Here is a 25,155-nt window from a genome sequence, read left to right as displayed (position 1 = left end):
TTTAAAATGGTCAAAGGACTTGAATAGATGGCAAGTACACAAAAAGATGTTCAACAACAAACACTAATGATTAGGGCAATGCAAATCAAACCTATAATAAGGTGCCATTTCACCCCATTAGGATGAGTATTAGTAAAAAAAACAAAAACAGAAAACAAGTGTTGGCAAGGATGTGGAGAAATTGGGACCTTTGTGCACTGTTAGTGGGAATGTAAAATGGTATAGCTATTGTGAAAAATGAAACAATTAAAAATTACAATTACCATATGACTCAACAATTCCACTTCTGGGTATATACCCCAAAGAACTGAAAACAGTCCTGAGGGTATATTTGTATATTGTGTTCACAGCAGCATTATCCATAATAGCTAAAATGTGGAAGCAATCCAAGTGTCCATTGATGGGTTAAGGGATAAGCAAAATGTGGTAGATATACACAACAGAAGAGTATCCAGCCTTAAAAAGGGAAATTATTACATATACTATAACATGGATGAGCCTTGAGGACATTATGTTAAGTGAAATAAACCCATCACAAAAGGATAAAGACTGTATGGTTCCATTTATACAAGATAGTCAAATCATAGAGACAAAGTAGAACAGTGGTTGCCAGGGACTGGGAGAAGAGGCGAGTGGTAGTTATTGTTTAACAGGTACAGAGTTTCAGTTTTATAGGGTAGAAAAGAATTATGAGGATGGATAGTGGTGACAGTTACACAACAATGTGAATATATTTAATACCACTGAACTATACATTTTAAAATGACTAATACGGTAAATGTCATGCTACATTATTTTACCACAATTAAAAAGAAAAATGGTTATACTTTATGGTAAGCAAACATTATTAACAATTGGCCAAAATTTTAATAAAGATGTTTCCGTTTAGTCATAAGTTTTTTCTTTTTTAATTTATTGAGTTTAGAGACAGGATGGAAGGAGGAAGAGAGAGAAACATCAATTTTGTTGTTCCACTTATGCATTTATTAAATGATTTTTTTTAAAAGAGAAAGGCAGAGCCTGACCAGGTGGTGGCGCAGTGGATAGAGCGTTGGACTGGGATGCGGAAGACCAAGGTTCGAGACCCCGAGTCACCAGCTTGAGCATGGGCTCATCTGGTTTGAGCAAAAAAAATTCACCAGCTTGGGCTCAAGGTCGCTGGCTCAAGCAAGGGGTTACTTGGTCTGCTGAAGGCCCATGGTCAAGGCACATATGAGAAAGCAATCAATGAACAACTAAGTTGTCACAATGTGCAACGAAGAACTAATGATTGATGCTTCTCATTTCTCCATTCCTGTCTGTCTGTCCCTGTCTGTCCCTCACTCTGACTCTCTCTCTGTCTCTGTAAAAAAATAATAATAATAATAATTTAAAAAAAAAAAAAAAAAAGCCTGACCTGTGGTGGCGCAGTGGATAAAGCGTCAACCTGGAAACACTGAGGTTGCCGGTTCGAAACCCTGGGCTTGCCTGGTCAGGGCACGTACGGGAGTTGATGCTTCCTGCTCCTCCCCCCTTCTCTCTCTCTCTCTCTCCCCTTTCTATAATGAATAAATAAAATTAAAAAAAATAAATAAAAGAGAAAGGCAGAGAGAGACAAACAGGAAGGGAGAGAGATGAGAAGCATCAACTCATAGTGGCGTTACTTTAGTTGTTTACTAATTGCTTCTCATGTGTGCCTCCAGAAGGCTCCAGCTGAGCCAGTGACCCCTTGATCAAGCCAGCGAACTTGGGCTCAAACCAGTGACCATGTCTATGATCCCCACTCAAGTTGGCAACCCTGTGCTCAGGCTGGTGAGCCTGCACGCAAGCCAGATCAGCCCATACTCAAACCAGTGACCTCAGAGTTTTGGATCTAGGTCCTCAGCATCCCAGGTCAATGCTCTATCCACTGCACCACCACTGATTAGGCTCATTGGTTGATTCTTGTATGTGCCCTCATCAGGGATCGAATCTGCACCTTGGTGTATTGGGATGATGATTTATCCAACTGAGCTACCTGGTGAGTGCTAGTCTTAAGTTTTTATTGATGGTACAAATCATTTCTTAAACTTCAGTACGCATCAGAATCTCCTGAAGGGTTTGTTAAAACACATTGCTAGGCCCTATACCCAGAGCTTCTCAGATTTTTCTTTTAACAAGTCTTCAGTTGATATTAATGCTGCTAGTCCAGGAATACTCTTTGAGAACTATTGGTATAAATGTGTGCTGAATGAAATTAAAGAGAAAAATCTGAAGAGCCTGACCAGACAGTGGTGCAGTGTATAGAGCATCGGACTGGGATGTGGAGGACCCAGGTTCGAGACCCTGAGGTCGCCACCTTGATTGCAGGCTCAGCTGGTTTGAGCAAGGCTCACCAGCTTGAGCCCAAGGTTGCTGGCTTGAGCAAGGGGTCACTCGGTCTGCTGTAGTCCCCCCCCCATCAAGGCACATATGAGAAATCAATCAATGAACAACTAAGGAGCTGCAGCAAAGAATTGATGTTTCTCATCTCTCTCCCTTCCTGTCTGTCCCTCTCTCTCTTTGTCTCTGCCAACAAACAAACAAACAAACAAAAAAATCTGAAGACACAGGTGATTTCTTAAAACTAACAATAGGAAAGAATCTATTTCTTTAAAAAATTTCTAGATATACAGAGCAGTTGCAAAAATAGGTACAAGTTCCTGTATACCTTTCCCCCAGCTTCCCCTAATGTAAGTACGTACAGAACATTTACCAAAACTAAGGAATCGACATGGTACAATATAAAAAACTTGAGTTTCACCACTTTTCCTGGTAATACCCTTTTTCAGATTAGGATCTAATCCAAGACTATGGCCATACCACCTTGAATGCTCTTGATCTTGTCTGATCTCAGAAGGCTGGTTAATACTTGGATGGGAGGATCTGATCCAATACCCCCCACATTGGATTCAGTTGTCATGTCTCCTTAGTCTCCTCCAATCTGTTACAATTTCTCATCTTTCATGACTGTCACATCTGAAAAATACTAATTAATCAATCTATGGAATATACCTCAAATTGGGTTTGTCTAATGTTTTTCATGATCAGATTGAGGTTATTAGGAAGGATACCACAGTGGTGATGTGTCCATCTCAATGTATCAAGTCAGGAGGTATGCTGATGAATATTTTGGGTGATGTTTACTGTGATCACTTGCCTAAGATCATGTCTGCCAAGATTCTCAATTGTAAGCTTATTATTGTTTCCTTTAGGAATTATTAAACATTGAGGAAAATACTTTGAAATTATGCAAATATTCTTTTTTTGCTTCAACTTTGCCTGCTAATTTTAGCATCCATTGCTGGATCTTGCCCAGGGATCCCCAAACTATGGCCTGCGGGCTGCATGCGGCCCCCGAGGCCATTTATCTGCCCCCCTCCCCGCACTTCCGGAAGGGACACCTCTTTCATTGGTGGTCAGTGAGGGGAGCACACTGACCATCTCATTAGCTAAAAGCAGGCCCACAGTTCCCATTGAAATACTGGTCAGTTTGTTGATTTAAATTTACTTGTTCTTTATTTTAAATATTGTATTTGTTCCCGTTTTGTTTTTTTACTTTAAAATAAGATATGTGCAGTGTGCAGAGGGATTTGTTCATAGTGGTTTTTTTTTTTTTTTTTTTTTTTTTTTAGAGAGGAGGGGGGGGAGAGAGAGAGAGAGAGAGAGAGAGAGAGAGAGAGAGAGAGAGAGAGAAGGGGGAGGAGCAGGAAGCATCAACTCCCGTATGTGCCTTGACCAGGCAAGCCAGGGTTTTGAACCGGCAACCTCAGTGTTTCCAGGTTGACGCTTTATCCACTGCGCCACCACAGGTCAGGCTATAGTGTTTTTTTTTATAGTCCGGCCCTCTAACGGTCTGAGGCCCCCTGTGTAAAGAGTTTGGGGACCCCTGATCTTGCCTATGGTAATTTTTACTGTGGTGTTGTTCTATTAGTAATTTTTAATTTTTATTTATTTTTTACAGAGACAGAGAGTGAGTCAGAGAGAGGGATAGACAGGGACAGACAGACTGGAACGGAGAGAGACGAGAAGCATCAATTATTAGTTTTTCATTGTGCGTTGCAACACCTTAGTTGTTCATTGATTGCCTTCCCATATGTGCCTTGACCGCGGGCCTCCAGCAGACCGAGTAACCCCTTGCTAGAGCCCGCAACCTTGTGTTCAAGCTGGTGGGCTCTCCCTCAAACCAGATGAGCCCACACTCAGGCTGGCGACCTCAGGGTCTTGAACCCGGGTCCTCTGCATCCCAGTCTGACGCTCTATCCACTGCGCTACCGCCTGGTCAGGCTATTAGTAATTTTTAAATTTCTCCCTTTCCTTCTGTATTTATTAACTGAAATTTTTCTGTAAGGAAGAGCTATAACTTCTTTGCCTATTTACTTGTATATTTATTTATTTATATGAGCATGGTTGCATAGATGTTTTAAATAGTTCATTTCTGGTCAATTATTCTTTGGAATGAGAATAGGTAGACATTAAAAAAATTTCTAAAACAGAAAATATATTATAAAAATTAGTTTTCCATTTAAACAAGTTTAACTTTTAAAAATGTATCCACTTGACCCTGGCCGGTTAGCTCAGTGGTAGAGCACTGCCCAGTGTGTGGATGCCCTGGGTTCGATTGCATTCAGGGCTTACAGGAGAAGTGACCATCTGCTTCTCGACCCCTCTCCCTTTGCTCTCTGTCTTTCTCTCTCTCTCTCCTCCCACAGCCATGGTTTGATTGATTCCAGAGAGATGGCCCCTGGCACTAAGGATGGCTCCCTGGCCTCTGGGCCTCAGACACTAAAAAATAGCTTGGCTGCCCAGCAACAGAGCAAACCTCCCCCCATGGGCAGAGCAATGCCTCATAGGGAGGGGACTTGCCAGGTAGATCACCATTGGGCACGTGTGGGGGTCTGTCTCTATGCCTCCCCTGCTTTTACTTAATTAAAAAATGTATCCACTCAACTGTTTTATTCTTAAATCATTTAAATTGAAATGATTTCAAACACGTATTTCAAAAGAATAAATTGGATCATTTGACATTAGTGTACAAGACTGCTGGTAAATTTATATTCTGTGCTTCAGGATTCAGTACTTCTTTTGCAACTACTAATATCACAAATATTTACTATTCAAAGACAGACAACACACAATTTTTATAAAGTAAATTTACTGTGTTTTAAAAAGAAATTTATATAGTAACTGGTATATACTGAATAAAATAAAACTTTAAGCCAAAGAATTCTGGTTCCAACAATGGTAAAAATGTTTGTATTTAAATTAATCCTCTTGAGATAATACTTATAAGCCATAAAAAATATTTTAAAATAACTACTTAAAGGCAGGAAATTGACCTAAAGTAGGCAGAAACTGGGGGGAGGAGTAGACTAACCCAAAAGAGGATAACCACTCTGGGTGAGATCCATGTCTTTGCGCTTATTCCCTAAGGGTGCTACTCACCAGTTCACTGGTGCAGGGTGGCTAAAATTCAATTAGAAAGCCACAGTCTATTGGCTTGAGATGTCAGAGGATGGAGTTCAGGGCTACCATAGTGGCTGGGAACTGAGAAATCACAGAAAATAGAAAGAGCTATGGGGGAGGGAAGAAACAGCAAACATACATATAAATTTCCCTCAAATCCATGGCTAACCCCAAGCTACAAACATGAGTGGGAGCCTCCAAGGACTCCAAAGGAAAGTAACAGCTGGAAGACTAAAATATCTAAGCAGAATTCCCCATGAGGGGAGACACAGTTTATAACTTGATTCCTGCTAAGTTAAAGGGGTTTAATAAGCACGTCAAACTTTTCACAGAAATTTCAGAAAGACCCTGCATTGAGACTAAAGAATAAATCTTAGGACTAAGAGATCTGCTTTAGGACTAAGGGCAAAATCAAAACACACCTGCCCTAATGGATGCAAAACCAGACTCTATTTAAAGTCACAATTACCAGCCAGAAAGTAAATCAGTGAGAAATAAAAGAATCCATAATCTCTGTTATGTATCATTTAAAATGCCCATTATATAATAAAAAAACTGATATATACGAGAAAAAGCAGATAAATAAGACCCATAGTCAAGAGAAAAAGGAACAAACAGAAATGACCAGGAGATGATTGAGTTAAAGGCACTACAGAAACTATACTATGGCCCTGGCCGGTTGGCTAAGCGGTAGAGCGTCAGCCTGGCGTGCAGAAGTCCTGGGTTCGATTCCCGGCCAGGGCACACAGGAGAAGCAAGCGCCCATCTGCTTCTCCACCCCTCCCCCTCTCCTTCCTCTCTGTCTCTCTCTTCTCCTCCTGCAGCTGAGGCTCCATTGGAGCAAAGATGGCCCAGGCACTGGTGATGGCTCTGTGGCCTCTGCCTCAGGCGCTGGAGTGGCTCTGGTCGCAACATAGCGACGCCCCGGATGGGCAGAGCATTGCCCCCTGGTGGGCGTGCCGGGTGGATCCCGGTCGGGCGCATGCGGGAGTCTGTCTGTCTCTCCCTGTTTCCAGCTTCAGAAAAATACAAAAAAAAAAAAAAAAAAAAAAAAAGAAAAAAAAAAAAAAAAAAGAAAGAAACTATACTAAATATGTTCAACAACTTAAATGAAAAATATGATCAGGCCCTAACTGGTTGGCTCAATGGTAGAGCACTGGCCCAGTGTGTGCATGTACCAAGTTCGATTCCTGGCCAGGGCACACAGGAGAAGCACCCATCTGCTTCTCCACCCTTCCCCCTCTTGCTTCTCTCTTTCTCTCTCTTTCTCTCTCTCTCTCTCCCCTCCTCTCCTCCCGCAGCCAGTTGGCCTGGGCGCTGAGGATGGTTCCATGGCTTCCACCTCAGGCGCTAAAATAAATGGCTCCGGTTGCAATAGAACAAGGGCCCCAGATGGGCAGAGCATCGCCCCCTAGTGGACTTGCCGGGTGGATCCTGGTTAGGGTACAAGTGGGAGTTTGTCTCTGCCTCCCCTCTTCTCACTAAAAAAATTAAATTAAATTAAAAACTATATGATCGAGGCCCTGGCTGGTTGGCTCAGCGGTAGAGCGTCGGCCTGGTGTGCAGAAGTCCAGGGTTCAATTCCCGGCCAGGGCACACAGGAGAAGCGCCCATCTGCTTCTCCACCCCTCCCCCTCTCCTTCCACTTTGTCTCTCTTCCCCTCCCACAGCCGAAGCTCCACTGGAGCAAAGATGGCCCGGGCGCTGGGGATGGCTCCTTGGCCTCTGCCCCAGGCGCTAGAGTGGCCCTGGTCGCAAAAGAGCGATGCCCCGGAGGGGCAGAACGTCGCCCCCTGGTGGGCGTGCCGGGTGGATCCCGGTCGGGCGCATGCGGGAGTCTGTCTGACTGTCTCTCCCTGTTTCCAGCTTCAGAAAAATACAAAAAACAAACAAACAAACAAAAAACTGTATGATCGAAATGGAAATTCTGAGATGAAAATTTTCACACACACAAAAAAAGAAAATGTAAAATGAACCAAAAAGAAATTCTAGAATTAAAAATAAGTACATTATCTGAAGTTAAAAATTTACTAAAAGGGCTTAAACATAGACTGGAGATGGCAGAAGAAAAGGTCTATGAAATTCAAGATCTATCAATTGAAATGAGCTAAACTAACAGAGAGAGAGAAAGAAAAACAATTAGCAGGATCTCAGTCATCTGTGGGATAATTTCAATAACCTAACATATATTTACTTGGAGACGCAGAAAAAAGGCAAGAATGGGGCCCAAAAAAATTATGAAAATAGTGACCAAATGTTTCTCCAATTTGAGGAAAACCATTGGCTTACTGATATAAGATTAGCAAACCCCAGGGAGATTAAATATAAAGAAGCCAAAACTTAGGCCCATCACAGTAAAAATTGCTGAAAACCACAAAGACAAAACCTGGAAGCAGCCAGAAAACAAGGGTTCTGCATACATGGAAGCAATATAAATAGTGGCAGACTTTTCACCATAAATAGGGACAGCTAGAAGAAAAAGAAGCAACATTTTTTTTTTTTTTTTTTTTTTTTTTTTTAACAGAGGCAGAGATAGACAGGGACAGACAGACAGGAACGGAGAGAGATGAGAAGCATCAATCATCAGTTTCTTGTTGCGTGTTGCGACTTCTTAGTTGTTCATTGATTGCTTTCTCATATGTGCCTTGACCGCGGGCCTTCAGCAGACCAAGTAACCCCCTGCTGGAGCCAGCGACCTTGGGTCCAAGCTGGTGAGCTCTTTGCTCAAGCCAGATGAGCCCGCGCTCAAGCTGGCGACCTCGGGGTCTCGAACCTGGGTTCTTCCGCATCCCAGTCCGACGCTCTATCCACTGCGCCACAACCTGGTCAGGCTGAAGCAACATTTTTTTAAGCGAAAGGGGGGGGCAGAGAAAAAGAGGTGGAGGGACAGACTGGGAGGAAGAGATAAGAAGCATCAACTCGTAGTTATGGCATCTTAGTTGTTCGTTAATAGCTTTCTCCTATGTGTCCTGATGGGGCGGGGAAGGACTCCAGCTGAGCCAATGACCCCTTGCTCAAGCCAGCAACCATGGGGTCATGTCTATGATCCCACACTCTAGCCAGTGACCCTGCGCTGCTCAAGCCACATAAGCCCACACTCACGCTGGCAACCTCGGGGTTTTGAACCTGGGTCCTCAGCATCCCAAGGCCAACACTCTACCCACTGTGCCACCAACTGGTCAGGCAGGAGCAATTCTTTTAAAGTGCCGAAGGGAAAAAAATCTCAAACATGGTTTCTTACTATTAGAAAAAATTACAAATATGAAAAGGGAGAAATCTTGAAAAACTGTGGTGTTGGATTAGAACTAGATATATTCATATGAACTCATGGTTTTCAAAAAATATAAATATAGGTGTACAATAAAAATTAATGTTTGGCCTGACTGGTGGCGGCACAGTGGATAGAGGGTCAACCTGGGACACTGAGGTTCCAGGTTTGAAACCCGAGGTCACCGGTTTGAGCGCAGGTTCACCAGCTTGAGCATGGAATCACTGACATGATCTCAAGGTTGCTGGCTTGAGCAAGGGGTCACTGGCTTGGCTGGACCCCCCACTCCCACTCCTATCAAAGGACGTATGAAAAGCAATCAATGAACATCTAAACTGCCGCAACTATAAGTTGATGCTTCTCGTCTCTCTCCCTTCCTGTCTCTCCTTCACTATAAAGAAAAAAAAAGCTAATGTTTAAAGCTTGGCTTCTCAATTCCATTCTCCATTAAAAGGAACCATATCCCCCTGGAGAAATGGCTGATTCCAGGATTGAGCAGAGAAAACACAAGATGAACCTGGAAATACTCAAGGAATGATGGAGATATGTCAGAGGGGCGCTCATTGGCCCAATATGGAATAATCTGAGTATTAAAATAAAAGATATTAACAGATTGCAATGTGTTGTTTAACAAAAGAAATGTTTATTTCTTAAGAGATACAAATTAACCAGACTGGCACAATAAAAAATAGAAAATCTGAATCACTCTATGTCAAAGAAATTTTAATTGTTATTAAAATTCATTCTATATAAATTTTAAAATATTTAAATTATTTCACAATAAAACAAAACAAAACAAAACATAAAAACAACCTTCTGCCCCAGATAGTTTCACTGGTAAATTATATTAAAGCTTAAGGAAGAAACAACACCAAAGTCATAAACAAACACTTTTAGAAAATGGAGAAGACTTCCCAACTCATTTTATAAGGTCTGCATAACCCTGACACCAAAACGTAAGAAACAAACCAAAAAAAGTAGAAAGAAAATTACGTATTCCTCATGAACAGACACAAAAATTCTTATTAAAGTCAATGTAATTTACCACATTAACAGAATAAAAGGGGGGAAACATTTGACAGAATTAAACATCTATTCATAATTAGGCCCTAGTGGGCTGGCTAAGTAGTAGAGTATTGGCCTGGCGTGTGGATGTCCTGGGTTCGATTCCTGACCAGAGCACACAGGAGAAGTGCCCATCCGCTTCTCTACCCTTCTCCCTCTCCTTTCTATCTCTCTCTTCCCCTCCTGCAGCCAAGGCTCCACTGGAGCAAAGTTGGCTGGGGCACTGAAAATGGCTCCATGGTCTTCGCCTCAGGAGCTAGAATGGCTCTGGTTGCGATGGAGCAACAGCCCAGATGGGCAGAGCATCGCCCCCTAGTAGGCTTGCTGGGTGAATCCTGGTCAGGCACATACAGGAGTCTGTCTCTCTGCCTCTCCGCTTCTCACTTCAAAACAAAACAAATCAAGACAAAAAAACACCCATTCATAATTTTAAAAAAATATAGAAAGAAAAGAAAACCTCAGCAAGGTAGGAATGAAAGGGAACTTTTACTCAAAAGGGAACTCAATCTCATTAAAGAAAATCTATAAAGTCCTGGCCGGATAGCTTGGCTGGTTTGAGTCATCCCAAGGTTGTGGGTTTGATTCCCAGTTAGGCCACATACAGGAACAGATCAATGTTTCTGTCTCTCTCTCTCTCCCCTCCTATCTAAAAAAAAGGAAGTCAAAGAAAAAGAAATTAAAAAATTTCCACTAACACCATACTCAATGATGAAAGAGTTAATACTATCCCTCTAAGACTGGGAACAAGGCAAAGAAGTCCTCTTACCACATCTATTTGACATTCAAATGAGCAAGAAAAAGATACAAAAGGCATATAAGCTGGAAAATAAAATAAAATTATCTTTATTAATTGACAGGAGACAAGGTCAACAGTAAAAAAAATCCACTGTATTTAGCTCTAGCTGGGTAGCTCCTTTGGTCAGAGCATTTTCCCAACATGCCAAGGTTGCAGGTTCGATCACCAATCAGGGTACATACAAGGATCAACCAATAAATGTGTAAATAAGTGGGACAACAAATCAATATTTTTTTCTCTCTTTCTCTCCCTGAAATCAATGTAAGAAAGTAAGAAATAGAATGATTTTTTTTTAAGTGAGAGGAGGGGAGGCAGAGAGACTCCCCCATGTGCCCCAACCAAGATCCACCCCACAAGCCCACTAGGGGGTGATACTGGAGCCAGGTTTCTTGTTGTTGTTTTTTTTGGTATTTTTCTGAAGTTGGAAACGGGGAGGCAGTCAGACAGACTCCCACATGCGCCCTACCGGGACCCACCCGGCACGCCCACCAGGGGGCGATGCTCTGCCCATCTGGGGCGTCGCTCTGCCGCAATTAGAGCCATTCTAGTGTCTGAGGCAGAGGCCACAGAGCCATCCTCAGCACCCGGGCAAACTTTTGCTCCAATGGAGCCTTGCTGCAGGAGGGGAAGAGAGAGACAGAGAGGAAGGAGAGGGGGAGGGGTGGAGAAGCAGATGGGCGCTTCTCCTGTGTGCCCTGGCCGGGAATCGAACCCGGGACTCCTGCACGCCAGGCCGATGCTCTACCACTGAGCCAACCGGCCAGGGCCTATGGAGCCAGTCTTTTTTTTTTTTTTTTTTTTTTTCATAGGCAGAGATAGACAGGGACAGACAGACAGGAACGGAGAGAGAGATGAGAAGCATCAATCATTAGTTTTTTTTTTTTGTTTTTTTTTTTTGTTGTTGCACGTTGCAACTTCTTAGTTGTTCATTGATTGCTTTCTCATATGTGCCTTGACCACGGGCCTTCAGCAGACCGAGTAACCCCTTGCTGGAGCCAGCGACCTTGGGTCCAAGCTGGTGAGCTTTTTTTTTTGCTCAAGCCAGATGAGCCCGTGCTTAAGCTGGCAACCTCGGGGTCTCGAACCTGGGTCCTTCCACATCCCAGTCCGACACTCTATCCACTGCGCCACCACCTGGTCAGGCTGGAGCCAGTCTTTAACGCCTGAGGCAGAGGCCATGGAGCCATCCTCAGCACCCAGGGCCAACTCACTCTAATCGAGCCTTGGCTACAAGAGGGGAAGAAATGAGAGAGAGAGAGAGAGAGAGAGAGAGAGAGAGAGAAAAGCAAGAGGGGGAGGGGTAGAGAAGCAGATGGGCATTTCTCCCTGACTGGGAATCAAACTCGGGACATTCACAAGCTGGGATGACACTCTAACACTGAGCAAACCGGCCAGGGCAGAATGAAAAAGTTTTATAATAGCATCAAAAAACTTTTGCTAAATCAATTCTGAAATTTAAATGTAAAGTATCTAGAAAAGCCAAAATATTAAAAATAAAAATATGGGGGACCCAACACTACCTGATTTTAAGACATAATGCTACAATAGTCAAGGCAGTGTAATAAAATCATCCCTAGGTATTCTCACAGGATTTGTTTTATTGTAAGATAGCCCCTCACCCCAAAGATACCAAAATCCTTGGATGCTCAACTCCCTTATATAAAATGGCATGGTATTTCCATATAACCTATGCATATCCTTCCACATACTTTAAATCATCCCTAGATTACTTATAATACCCAATACAATGTAAATGCTATGTAAATAACTGTTATACTGATTGTTTAGGGAATAATGACAAGGAAAAAAACATCTGTACATGTTCAGTACAGACACAACCACTGCAGACCTTACTACTAGTACCTGTTAGCAACAATGTAACTTTATTCCCAAATATTTTTGACTTGGGGTTGGTTGGTTGAATCTCGGGTGCAGAACTTGTGAATGGGGAGGGTTGACTACTGCTTTTGGAACAAGGACAGGCACCTCTAAAAACAGGAAGGATCCTGAGCTCCTCATCTGTGTCATGTAGAGGCCTGAAGCATGAGGTCGGAGCCTCAGCTGCTGCCACCCTCTGCTCTGCATGGAACAGCAGCCTCTTCTCTAGGAGGTTCAGAAATAGATGTACTGTATTTTTCACTCCGTAAGACGCACTTTTCTTTCCAAAGTCGAGGGGAAAATTCACATGCATCTTATTGAGCAAACGTCCATTTTATTTTAGCTGCTGCGGGTTCCCAGAAAATTAGAAGAGTATTCAAACATTAAAGTCTCATCTCATTTGTTAATAACAGTGCTAATCGTTAATACTGCTGTTGAGTTTACATTGTTGAAATATTATTGTGGTATGCTTTATTAAATATTTTAACACACCATTTGGTTCAGAATACTGTTTTTCTTATATTCCTCCTTAAAACCTTAGGTGCGTCTTATAGTCAGGTGCATTTTATGGAGTGAAAAAAATGGTATATAGCCAACTGTACAGCCACTTGCACAGCCAACTGATTTTTGACAAAGGCACCATGTAATTCAATCATAACAGGAAAGTCTTTTCAACAATGGTGGCAAAACAACTGAAAAAAAAAAGCACGGGGATATTTCCATCTTTGTTATTACAAGCAAAATGAAGTTAATTATAAAAATAAAAAGACAAGAGGACGCCCCATGGTGGGCGTGCCGGGTGGATCCCGGTCGGGCGCATGCGGGAGTCTGTCTGACTGTCTCTCCCTGTTTCCAGCTTCAGAAAAAAAAAAAGAAAAAAAAAAAAAAAAGACAAGAGGAATACAATGAACCCAAATTTACTTCACCACACATCCAAATTAATTTGAGATGGACCACAGACATACATAAAGGTAAAAGCTAAACTTATAAATTTTCTAGAAGAATACATTCACAATCACAGGGTAAGAATTGAGAGATGGACTACTTCCTTTAAAAATTAGAAACTTATCAAAATACTGTGAATAAATAGGCAAGACACAGACTGTGAGAAAATATTCAGAATACACATATGGTATCTAGAACTCAATACAGTTTAGTTCTACAACTTTAGAAGGCAAGCAAAACAATTTGTTCAAATGGCAAAAAACTTAGATACATTATAAAAAATATATATTTGAATAGCCAACAAGCACATGGAAAAATATTCAACACATACTCACCAAAAAAGCTTTATGTAAGAACATTCATAGCTATTTCATTTAAAAAGACAGAAATAACTTAGGTATTCATCAAAAAAAGAATTTGAAAATAAACTAGTATATCTATTCAGGGGAACATGCTCTATAATAAGAGAATAAACTACTTGAATACACAGCAGCATAAATAAATCATATACATACATAGTAAGTCAGACCCCCAACCTGTATGATTCTAGAACATGAAATTCTAGAAAAGTCAAAACTAATCTGTGACAATAAGCTAATCACATTTGATTCAATGGAGGTGGGGAAGTTGTCTGGGAAGGAGACTAAGGAAACTTTCTTGGTAATGAAAGTGTTCTATAGGCCCTGGCCAGTTTGGTCAGTGGAGAGAGCATCGGCCTGGCATATGGACATCCTGGTTCAATTCCCAGTTAGGGCATACAGGAGAAGTGACCATCTGCTTCTCTTCCTCTCCCTCTTCCCCTCCTGCAGCCAGTGGCTCGACTGGTTTAAGCGTGGGCCACAGGCACTGAGGATAATTCAGCTGGTCCCCAGCACGTCAGCTGAAGGCACTAAAAATAGCCTGGTACTCGAGCATTAGCCCCAGACAAGGTTGCCAGGTGGATCCCGGAGGGGTGCATATGAGAGTCAGCCTCACTATCTCCTCTCCTTTCACCTAAAAAAGAAAGAAAGAGCCCTGGCCGGTTGGCTCAGCGGTAGAGCGTCGGCCTAGCGTGCGGAGGACCCGGGTTCGATTCCCGGCCAGGGCACACAGGAGAAGCGCCCATTTGCTTCTCCACCCCTCCGCCGCGCTTTCCTCTCTGTCTCTCTCTTCCCCTCCCGCAGCCAAGGCTCCATTGGAGCAGAGATGGCCCGGGCGCTGGGGATGGCTCTGTGGCCTCTGCCTCAGGCGCTAGAGTGGCTCTGGTCGCAACATGGCGACGCCCAGGATGGGCAGAGCATCGCCCCCTGGTGGGCAGAGCGTCGCCCCTGGTGGGCGTGCCGGGTGAATCCCGGTCGGGCGCATGCGGGAGTCTGTCTGACTGTCTCTCCCCGTTTCCAGCTTCAGAAAAATGAAAAAAATAAAAAAAAAAAAAGAGAAAAGGAAGGGGAGGGGAGGGGAGGGGAGGGGAGGGGAGGGGAGGGGAGGGGAGGGGAGGGGAGGGGAGGGGAGGGGAGGGGAGGGGAGGGGAGGGGAGGGGAGGGGAGGGGAGGGAAGGAAAGGAAAGGAAAAAAAGAAAAGGAAAAGAAAGTGTTCTATATCTTTTTTTTTGTTTGTTTGTTTTGTTTTATTTTTTATTCATTTTTAGAAAGGAGAGAGAGAGAGAGAGAGAGAGAAGGAGGGAGGAGCAGGAAGCATCAACTCTCATATGTGCCTTGACCAGGCAAGCCCAGGGTTTCAAACCGGCCACCTCAGCATTTCCAGGTCGATGCTTTATCCACTGCGCCACCACAGGTCAGGCTCTATATCTTGATTGGAGTAGTGGTTACATGGTGGACAGACTTATCAAAAGTTCACTGACCCAATTTACATAACATTTACACATTTCACTGTATGAATATTTTATTTCAATAAAAATGTAAAAGCATACAGTTAACATATTAGGGGGAAGAATATCAGGTTTGTCCAGATAATTAATAAAAACATTATGTTATTTTTCAGGGAAAAAAGTCACAGCAGATAGAAAACTAATTTGGTTCCCTCCAAAATTCCTTTTTCCCTCAGAAATGAGTATAACACATTCAGGGGAACATTAGATAGATTCAAGAAACCTATTTGGGGCTTATAGAAGTTTCCAGAATAAGGCTAAATATAGGCTTTTATTTTCTAGACATTCCATCTGTAAAATGGGTACATGATCTTGTTTATCTCCTAAGGAAGTTATATAGATTAGTGAACTAAAACTTGTCACAGTCTTTAGATCACTTTGGGATAAAAAGCTAAAATATTCAATACTTTACATTCAACATTTTATTATTATAAGACTCCTTCCAGGCTATAATTAAACTAGTGAGTATAATAGCCTCAAGCAAGATGCCTTCTGTCCCCATGCAACATTTGAAAAGGTAGCTTCACCGCTGAACCAGAGGCAGGGAGTTTTGCGTTGGTGTAATATATGCTTTATATTGCATATAAAGCACGTAAGCGTAAACCAGTAAGATGCCTTGCTGAAAACTACCTTTGTGAAAGCAGGCTGTAATTCTGAACAAGTTTTCAATTTTCACACTGCTGCTAGGGTAAAACATTTTAAAGAGTTTAATTTTTTACAATGGATTCAATGACATAGGATTATCTAACAAAGTAATGGCTAATCAATAGAAGGTTTAGTTGTCAGGTGAAACATATAACACACTAAAAGGGATTGATTGCCAGACTTCTTATTTACTAGAAGGTATATATTTAAAATGACACAAACTTGTTACCAGGCTGCATTCTTTTAACCTTGCAAAAAGCTGCTTAAGAAATCTGTTTAGCAGCCCTATAGCAAAACAAGATATAGTATAATGAAAATGGGCTGGGGAGGGGGAGATAGGGACCTTCAGATATATGGTAACATCAAATCAAGTCCCCAGCAAGAATATGGGACAGAAAAAGCAAACTACAAAGCGACATCTAGGAAAGCTGGAACTGGGCTTTAAAAATGTCACACAGATCTACAGAATCTCATTCAGTAGATGCAAAGCTTTATCTAATCTCATTCCATGTTGCTCTTAGGGCAGATTTTTTTAAGGACTCACGCAACTGGGCTCAATAGGCTACCCCTCACCTCATTTTTTTTTTTAATGGTACATCCAGATTTAGCACTGAACACAAAATGAATTGGGCTCATATGGACTTCAACCAGCAGATAAACTGTTTCCTTTATAATTTATTCACAATATCTCAAGTCTTTATATGAAAATACACTTTTTATGGTCATTGCAACCCAGGAGTTCAATAATATTTTTTCTACTAAGTCAGTGATTACACAATTTATCAAAGCATGATTACACTGAAATAAAAATAAAACAAAACATCAACCCCCTATATAGTCTTCCTTCCTCAAAGTAATTTTAAAAGAGCGGTTATTAAATTGCTGCTTTTTGAAGAAGGGCTTTTTGTAGCTAGACACAAATTGCCAAACAATGTTGTTGTTGTTTTTTTAAAAAAAGTTATTAGACTCTGAAGGATTCAGCTGAAGTGAGAAGTTAAATAAACAAATCCCTTCATCAGACTTGGAAAGATCACTTTTGTCTTACTTAAGAGACCTACATTAATTACCTTTAAGGTCTTTTACATGAACTGTTTAAAATAAATACAATTTATTTATTTATTTCAAATGAGGTGCTTCCTACAAAGTATTAAATAATGTCTACAAATGCAAAAGCATTTTTATAAATAGGTAATTAAAACAGATGACTAAAATTAAGTCAAGCTGCAAAACATTACCCAGGATGCACTGTGATTTTTTTTTTTAATAAACATCTCAGGCAATTTTTTTCCATTCAAAACCCAAAGCACTTCAGAAAAAAAAAAGAGGTAGCAAGTTTCACAGGGGAAAAAGCACACATATATAATGAAATAATGCCAAATCCCAAACTAAAGTATTTACAAGATAGTCCCTTAAGCATAGTTTGTCACATTGCAATTACACCTTGCTTACTGCCAAGTCAAAGTGCTTACTATTGCCACTAGGGGGAGAAATGTCTTAACACAAAGCAACAGCAGATACAGAATGGGTTTTCTTGAGCAATTATCAGAACAAAGCTCCCTTGGCTGTGTGTACCTTCTAATTACTCAATACAATTAAAATGACTAACCTAAAACAAATAAAAAACCCCAGCCCTTGCCTGCCTGATATCAGAGACTTCATTAAACCTTTCCCCCCTCATCAATCAAATCAGAAAGAAGGGAATGCAATCATATACAACCAATGCAGAGCTATTAAAGGAAATATATCAGTGAGTTTGTTTTTAAAGAAAGAAAAGCCTGACCAGGCGGTGGCACAGTGGATAGAGCGTCGGACTGGGATGTGGAAGACCGAGGTTCGAGACCCGAGGTCGCCAGCTTGAGCACGGGCTCATCTGGTTTGAGCAAAAGCCCACCAGCTTGAACCCAAGGTCGCTGGCTCCAGCAAGGGGTTACTCGGTCTGCTGAAGGCCCGTGGTCAAGGCACATATGAGAAAGCAATCAATGAACAACTAAGGTGTTACAATGCGCAATGAAAAACTAATGATTCGTCTGATCTCGGAAAAACTAATGATTGATGCTTCTCATTTCTCTCCATTCCTGTCTGTCTGTCCCTGTCTATTCCTCTCTGACTCACTCTCTGTCTCTGTAAAAATAAATAAATAAATAAAATTAAAAAAAAAAAGAAAAGAAAAGAAGTGACTCTTGAAAAAGGAATGTGGTATTTACCCATCTGGATGCTGCTTTAAAACAAATTGTCTTCCAAAGAGCAGAAATACAGTATGTTTTCTCTCAGTTCAGTAGCTTATAAATGACTTGTTGTTTCTTTAATACATGCTATAATGTCATTTTCTGTGTCAGTGATGTGCTTTTTCCTCCTATTCATCCAACTGTATAAAGGAGCTATGCCAATCACTTCCATGTTTATACCGGGATGTTTTCACTTTAAGTTCTTCACTGCTGTTTCTTTTTGCGGATTTCCTCCAAGGTAATGTTTAGAACAACATAGGAATTTGAGGAGGTAGGGGTGTAGTAGGCAAGGAAAAAGGCTTATTCCTTTCAAAGACCTATGTAGTTCCTTTTATAAGGCCCAGTCATTAACAGAAGATGACAACAGAGTCATTTTTCTTTCAGTTGACAGTTGTGACATTTTTCCAGCAGCGTGCAAGGTGTTGAAAACCTGGCAGCTGTTACCTCCTGGGATGAAGATACTTTTTTATCCTCCCTTGACAGTTTAACTCAGTGGGTCAGCACCTTTAAAGACTGCAAAGTATCCTTGAAGAGGATGGAAGCTTGAATTACTGCTCCCTCCCTAATCAATGTAAACCCTCACTGCAGGTGAAGTCTCCATCTATAGAGGTGCATGGGGGAGGAAAATGTAATGCCCTGAGCCAGATGGTTTTTATCTTGTTTTTAAAGAATAAAGGAACAAGCTAACAAGGGAGACAGCTACTTTGTTAGCTTCTTGGCCTCTCTCATGGCTTTGCATCCCCAGGGTTCCAGCTACACAAGAGAAAGAATACAGAAAAACGTAAGCACTTAAAGAAATATAACTAGAGGGCTGGCATCATGCTGCTCTCAAAGCGCTCAGAGAGCTCTACTCAATGCTTTATTTATCACTGCCCACCTTCTCAGGATGGTAAGTGGACACATGCACAAAGGGAATGGGGGTGGGGGAAGGATTAGACAGAGGTCACAATTTACTCAATTACAGAGAAAGGCAGGGCTGACAGATCCTATTAGCACCAATGTGAAGCAAAGGAGTTGCATGTTGTAAGGCTACATTTTCAAAAAGTAATGAGTACTTTCATGTCTCCTCCCAGGCTTTTGCCCTTGTTTGCAGATATGAAAAAAAGCTATAAAAACAGTTGCTGTGTATGGTTTACTTGCTTCATGTTATAGGAATAAAAGTAGAAAGAATGTAACTACTTTGTACATCATTTAAATAAAAGTTCACATTTTACTTAAAGCCAAGAGGTAAGATTATTCTGAAATTTAGAAAATTAAAAGGATACATTGCTACCCCTGCCCCCTCCCCACCAACTTTCCTGCCTACTGATGTTGGAAGATTGGTGTTATTTATTCCTTAAATATCTGATAGAATTTACCAATAAAACCATATGGGCCTTTTGATAGTTAATTCAATTTCTTTCATAGACATGGGGCTATTCAAATTTGTTTCACCTTGTGTTGGTTTCAGTAAATTGCATTTTTCAAGAACTCTGTCCATTTCATCCAAGTTGCCAAATTTTTGGCTTAAAGTTGTTTATAATAATCCATTATCCTTTTAATGTCTACAAGAATTGTAATGAGAACACTTTTTTCAGCTCCTCCAATAATTAAGTAAATTTCTAAGTTAACACACAGTGGTCATATCATATCAACAATGGTAAACCATACATACTTTAGAATAATATATGTAAACTATAAAAATAGTTTATATTACTAAACTTGTTAGAATGTAACTAAGCATTTTAAAATCAATGGTGAAAGAGTTCCTGAAATCCCATTAGAAATATCTGCAAAAGACTCTCAAGTTAAGGGATTGGATATCTGATACAAATCCTACTTACATTAATACAAGGTAAAAGCCAGCCTTGGCTTCTTCTCATCTACATAACTTTACTAAAGGGGGGCATGGAGGATGGCACTTCATTATTGTCGTATGCAGTAGAGAAAAGAGGCAGTTTAAACAGTTTATACATTATGTCAGACATTTAAAAAATCAGCAGTGGGGTAATCAAGTTCAGGGCAGTCCTGGACAGCTGCCCTGTGACCTGCCTCTATTGACCCCTGTTATTCATCACTCTTCCCTAAGATTGAGAGGGCAAGCTCCTAGGGAGTGACCACCACAATAGACAGACACAAGCCAACAGTAATCTGGTTCGAGCAAAAAACCAGATGGCACTGCAATAAATTTACAAATCTGCATTCATGGGGCTGTTAAAACACCCAGAAGCTAAAAGACTCGGAGGGCCCCAGGAGGATCTCCTACTTCTCTGTTTCTAAAGGCCATTTCTCTTTCCAAGAACATTGAGTTCATGCTCTTCACAAAAAGAATGGAGATAAAACCCTTTACAAAGAAAGGGGGTGGGGAGAGCCTCATGACCTAATTAATCTCCAGAGCTTGGATCTCAACACTGACAGAATCAGAAAAATCATTTTGGAGCACTCGGAAGGAAAAAAAAAAAATGGTTAAATTAAAATGGAGGGGGTAAAATGAACCTGCTAAAAAGCAATGAAAAAATATTAAATTTCTTTCAAGTATTGTACACAACAGATCTTGCAAGAAGAAAATGATTCAATAATGTATGCATTTATTTTTAAAATGAATCAGATTAGTCCCATGTGTGACCTGCTGGTCCATCTGTATGTGCTGGACTTAATAAGCATGATTCTCTCTCTCGCTTCAGTTTGAAGTATGAGAGAGATAAATTTAGTTTAATTTTCAACAGATCAGCCTATCCATTTTCCAAATGGACCATCTGGATCAGCCTATTAAAATTAATTTATAACTTTGCAGAGTGAAAATTCGTTTGTTAGCTTAAATAAAGTTGCCAAAACTTTTTGTCATGTCATTGTTTTCTGACAGTTGTTTCCACCTCCAAATTTATCTTATTCAATAGTGTTCTATTTATTTACATTTATACACCAGGAGCTTATCTCCAAATAAAGGTATAGCTTATAGTAAATAAAAAATGAGTGTCACAGTTTCAAGTGCTTCTCCCCTAAATTAACATTGTATACAAACTGGAGGCAGAAGGCAGAAGTGGAAACACTTTGGCAACACATAGAACTGGGTTTCAAATCACTTGACTAGCTAAATAAACCACCTAATCTCTAAGCTTCCATTTTCTTTATCTCTGAATTGGAAATCACATATAGCAACCTCACAGGATTATTATGAGGATTATATAAAACAAGTATAAGGTTCATGGTGGGTACTCAACAAATATTAAATGTCCTTTTTACTAGAATAATGCCATAAATGCAAGTAAATTAAAATTATTCTTACTACTGGCCTGACCTATGGTGGCGCAGTGGATGGGGTGTCGACCTGGAAATGCTGAGGTCGCCGGTTCGAGGCCCTGGGTTGCCTGGTCAAGGCACATGTGGGAGTTGATGCTTCCAGCTCCTCCCCCCTGTCTCTCTCTCCTCTCTCTGTCTCTCTCCTTCTCTCTCTCCTCTCTAAAATGAATAAATAAAAAAAAAAAAAAAAAAAAAAAAAAAAAATAAAAAAAAAAAATTATTCTTACTACTGCTGGTACTAATCTTATCCAATTTTATATTAAAAATGAATAGGTGGTATCATTGAAAAATTAAAAAATACAAAAGAATAAAATGTGATGTCAAAAAATGAACAGGTGTTATACCTACTCTCTGACAACACTGCAATAATTTTGTTTTTGTTGCTGCTATAGGCAGTGAGAAGAGCAAATCTTTATGACCAAATGTTTTAACGTTTTAATTTTTTAAAAAGAAAGCTCTATAGAATTGAACTTTCAAAGTAAAATGTGTTATTTTTGGAGAGTGGGATCAGTGGTGAGTAAAATAAATTTTTTAGGTTGTCATCATTGATGGCTTTTACATTTAGAAAAGGGAACAAATATTGCTTAGGAGCTAACTTACTATAGGCAGATCCTTTCTGATTATTAATTTTTTAAATGTATGGTGAATCTTAAAAGGAAAATAAGGTTTAAAGTCAACTATTCTATCTGCACTTAAGAAGCATTTCAAGTTATTCCTATATAAGAAACCCTTTCTTTGATTTTGTTTTCACTACTCATAAGCAATTGACTGTCCTTTGCTTGTATAGGTAGGATAGTTTTAATAATTAGGAAAAGTGTTACCTGACTGAAATTGATGGCCATAGCCATATCAACTTCAGAGCACTCTTAAACTCCAATGTTTAACAAATGGCAAATGAAGAATTTCCTGTCTTTTGTTTTGTTGTTGGTAGCCTTTCATTTTAAGTAAGACTGAATTTCATACCTGTCTAAGTGAATTCTTCTCTGGTATTATCTTCCTAGGGGGTTCGCCATTATTACAGTCTTCTCTCTCTGAGGAATTCTGTGAAAGAAAGTAAGCTTTAATTCACTTCTCATTATCTTCAGTCTTATTCTGTGGGAGTAAACTGGATACATTTCTAATTCTGTAAGCTAGAATACCATGTATTTTTATGCATTTATTTATTTGAAGATTTATATACATACAGACATATACTTGTGAAAAGGAAATCATATGCCCATGTATATAAATAAATGTATACAGGGATCTAGGTAGGAAGTATTTTATCTATATTTAAGCACTGCCCAGCAGATCAAATTCATTAAAAGTCTTGTTTATTTTTTTTATTTTATTTTTTGTATTTTTCTGAAGCTGGAAACGGGGATAGACAGACAGACTCCTGCATGCGCCCGACCCTGATCCACCCGGCACGCCCACCAGGGGGCGACGCTCTGCCCACCAGGGGGCGACGCTCTGCCCCTCCGGGGCGTCGCTCTGTTGCGACCAGAGCCACTCTAGCGCCTGGGGCAGAGGCCAAGGAGCCATCCCCAGCGCCCGGGCCATCTTTGCTCCAATGGAGCCTCGCTGTGGGAGGGGAAGAGAGAGCCAGAGAGGAAGGAGAGGGGGAGGGGTGGAGAAGCAGATGGGCGCTTCTCCTGTGTGCCCTGGCCGGGAATCGAACCTGGGACTTCTGCACGCCAGGCCGACACTCTACCACTGAGCCAACCGGCCAGGGCCTAAAAGTCTTGTTTATTATTCTTTGAAAGTGCAGGGTGACAACAGACACAAGTAAGCTCCATTCTACACTTAGCTGATAAAAACTTAAACCATTACTGTTACTTTCATTTGAAAATAATTAGTTTTTTGGGATTTGTTTTGTTTTGTTTTGATTTAGGTGAGAAAGGGGGAGATAGTGAGGCAGATCCCCACATGCGCCCTGACCGGGATCCACCTGGCAACCCCATCTGGGCCAATGCTAGAGTACAGGGCTATTTTTAGCAACTGAGGCTGACCTGCTCAGACCAATTGAGCTATCCTCAGTGCGCAGGGCCACGCTAAAACCAACTGAGCCGCTGGCTGTGAGAGGGGAAAAGAGAGAAAAGGAGAAGGCAGGGAAGAGAAGCAGATGGTTGCTTTTCCTGTGTGCCTTGACCAGGGATCAAGCCCAGGACGTCCATATGCCAAGCTGACAGTCTATTCACTGAGCCACTGGTCAGGGCCAAAAAATAATTAGTGTTGAACTATAGTAAATGTTTGGTCAGTACAAGTTCTCAAAGTCTGGATCCTCAAATTTAGCTCTTTCTCTTCTACCTCTTCACAGGTTTCATTTTCTTTATTTAAAATAGCTTAGTACTTAGCTCAAAACAACATTTAATCAGCAATTTAGGATTAGAATCCATTTTTGCCACTATCACCTCAAACAGCAGCTAAAAGACCCTAACATATCAATGGGATTTTTTAATACTTAAGGGGAGGGGGGAAATAGTCCATTTGAAAGCAAATTTAGAGTTCTAATTATCAACAGAGTAAAAAGGCAATCCAAAGAATGGAAGAAAATATTTACAAATCATACATCTGATAAAGTATTAATATTCAGAATACACAGAGAAATTGTAGAACTCAACAATAATAACAAAAACCCAATCCAAAAATGGACAAAGGACTTGGACATTTCCAACGAAGATATACAACTGGTCAAAAACCACATGAAAAGATGTTCAATATCACTAATCATTTTGGAAAGGCAAATCAAAACTCCAAGAAAATATCACCTTACTTTCATTAAGAAGGCTATATCAAACAAAGAAAATCAGAATGGTGAGGATGTTGAGAAATTAGAACTCTTTTTAAAAATTGGATTTATTGGGTGACATTGGTTAAAAAAATTGTTGTATATCGGTTTCAGGTGTACAATGCTATAACACATCATCTGTAGATTGCACTGTGTTTACTGTCCAAAGTCAAGTCTCCTTTCATCGCCATTCATCTCCTTTTTACCCTTTCTTGTGCACTGTTGGTGGGAATATACAATGGTACCTTTCTGGAAATGTACTACTATGAAAAACAGTATGCTGATTTCTTAAAAAAATAAAAGTAGAATTACTATATTATCCAACAATTTCACTTCTGCGTATATGCTCCAAAGAACTGAAAGCAGAGTCTCAAAGAGATATTTGTACATCCGTGTTCACAGCAGCATTATTTACAATAGCTAAAATATGGAACCGACACAAATATCCTTTGGTGGAGGAAGAGATAAGCAAAATGTGGTATATACACACACAATGAAATAGTATTTTTGTGTGTGTGTGACAATGAGAGAAAGACAGAGAGAGGAACAGATAGGGACAGACAGACAGGAAGGGAGAGAGACGAGAAGCATCAATTCTTTGTTGTGGCACCTTAGTTGTTCATTGACTGCTTTCTTATATGTGCCCTGAGGGAGGGACGAGGGAGACCTACAGCAGAGCTAGTGACCCCTTGCTCAAGCCAGTGACCCTGCGGTCAAGCTGGTGAGCTCACACTCAAGACGGATGAGCTCACGGTCAAACCAGAGACCTTGGGGTTTCGAACCTGGGTCCTCTGCATCCCAGTTTGACGCTCCATCCACTGTGCACTGCCTGGTCAGGTTGAAATAGTATTTTTTTTTAAAGATAATTATAAAATCTTTTATTAGTAATGCCAAGAACTAATAATGAAAAATAGTACTAATATTGATGGTAAATTTGACATTATACAAAATAAT

The 25,155-nt window shown here is 40.7% G+C and overlaps 1 protein-coding gene across 5 annotated transcripts in view; it reads right to left on the bottom strand.

Annotated features, from left to right (window-relative positions):
• The window catches only part of BTRC (beta-transducin repeat containing E3 ubiquitin protein ligase), a 207,707-nt gene that overhangs the window by 71,364 nt on the left and 111,188 nt on the right, over window positions 1–25,155 (bottom strand). For 3 of the 5 annotated variants that reach the window (XM_066240283.1, XM_066240286.1, XM_066240284.1), the window contains one exon: window positions 22,395–22,472. The exons of the other annotated variants lie outside the window; for them this stretch is intronic. In XM_066240283.1, the coding sequence (XP_066096380.1) occupies window positions 22,395–22,472 (78 nt within the window). The remainder of the gene's footprint in view (window positions 1–22,394; window positions 22,473–25,155) is intronic. 5 annotated transcript variants of the gene reach the window in all.

This window comes from Saccopteryx bilineata, chromosome 7 (genome assembly GCF_036850765.1).
Source record: "Saccopteryx bilineata isolate mSacBil1 chromosome 7, mSacBil1_pri_phased_curated, whole genome shotgun sequence".
NCBI lineage: Eukaryota > Metazoa > Chordata > Mammalia > Chiroptera > Emballonuridae > Saccopteryx > Saccopteryx bilineata.
This window is presented reverse-complemented; position numbering and strand designations above follow the sequence as displayed.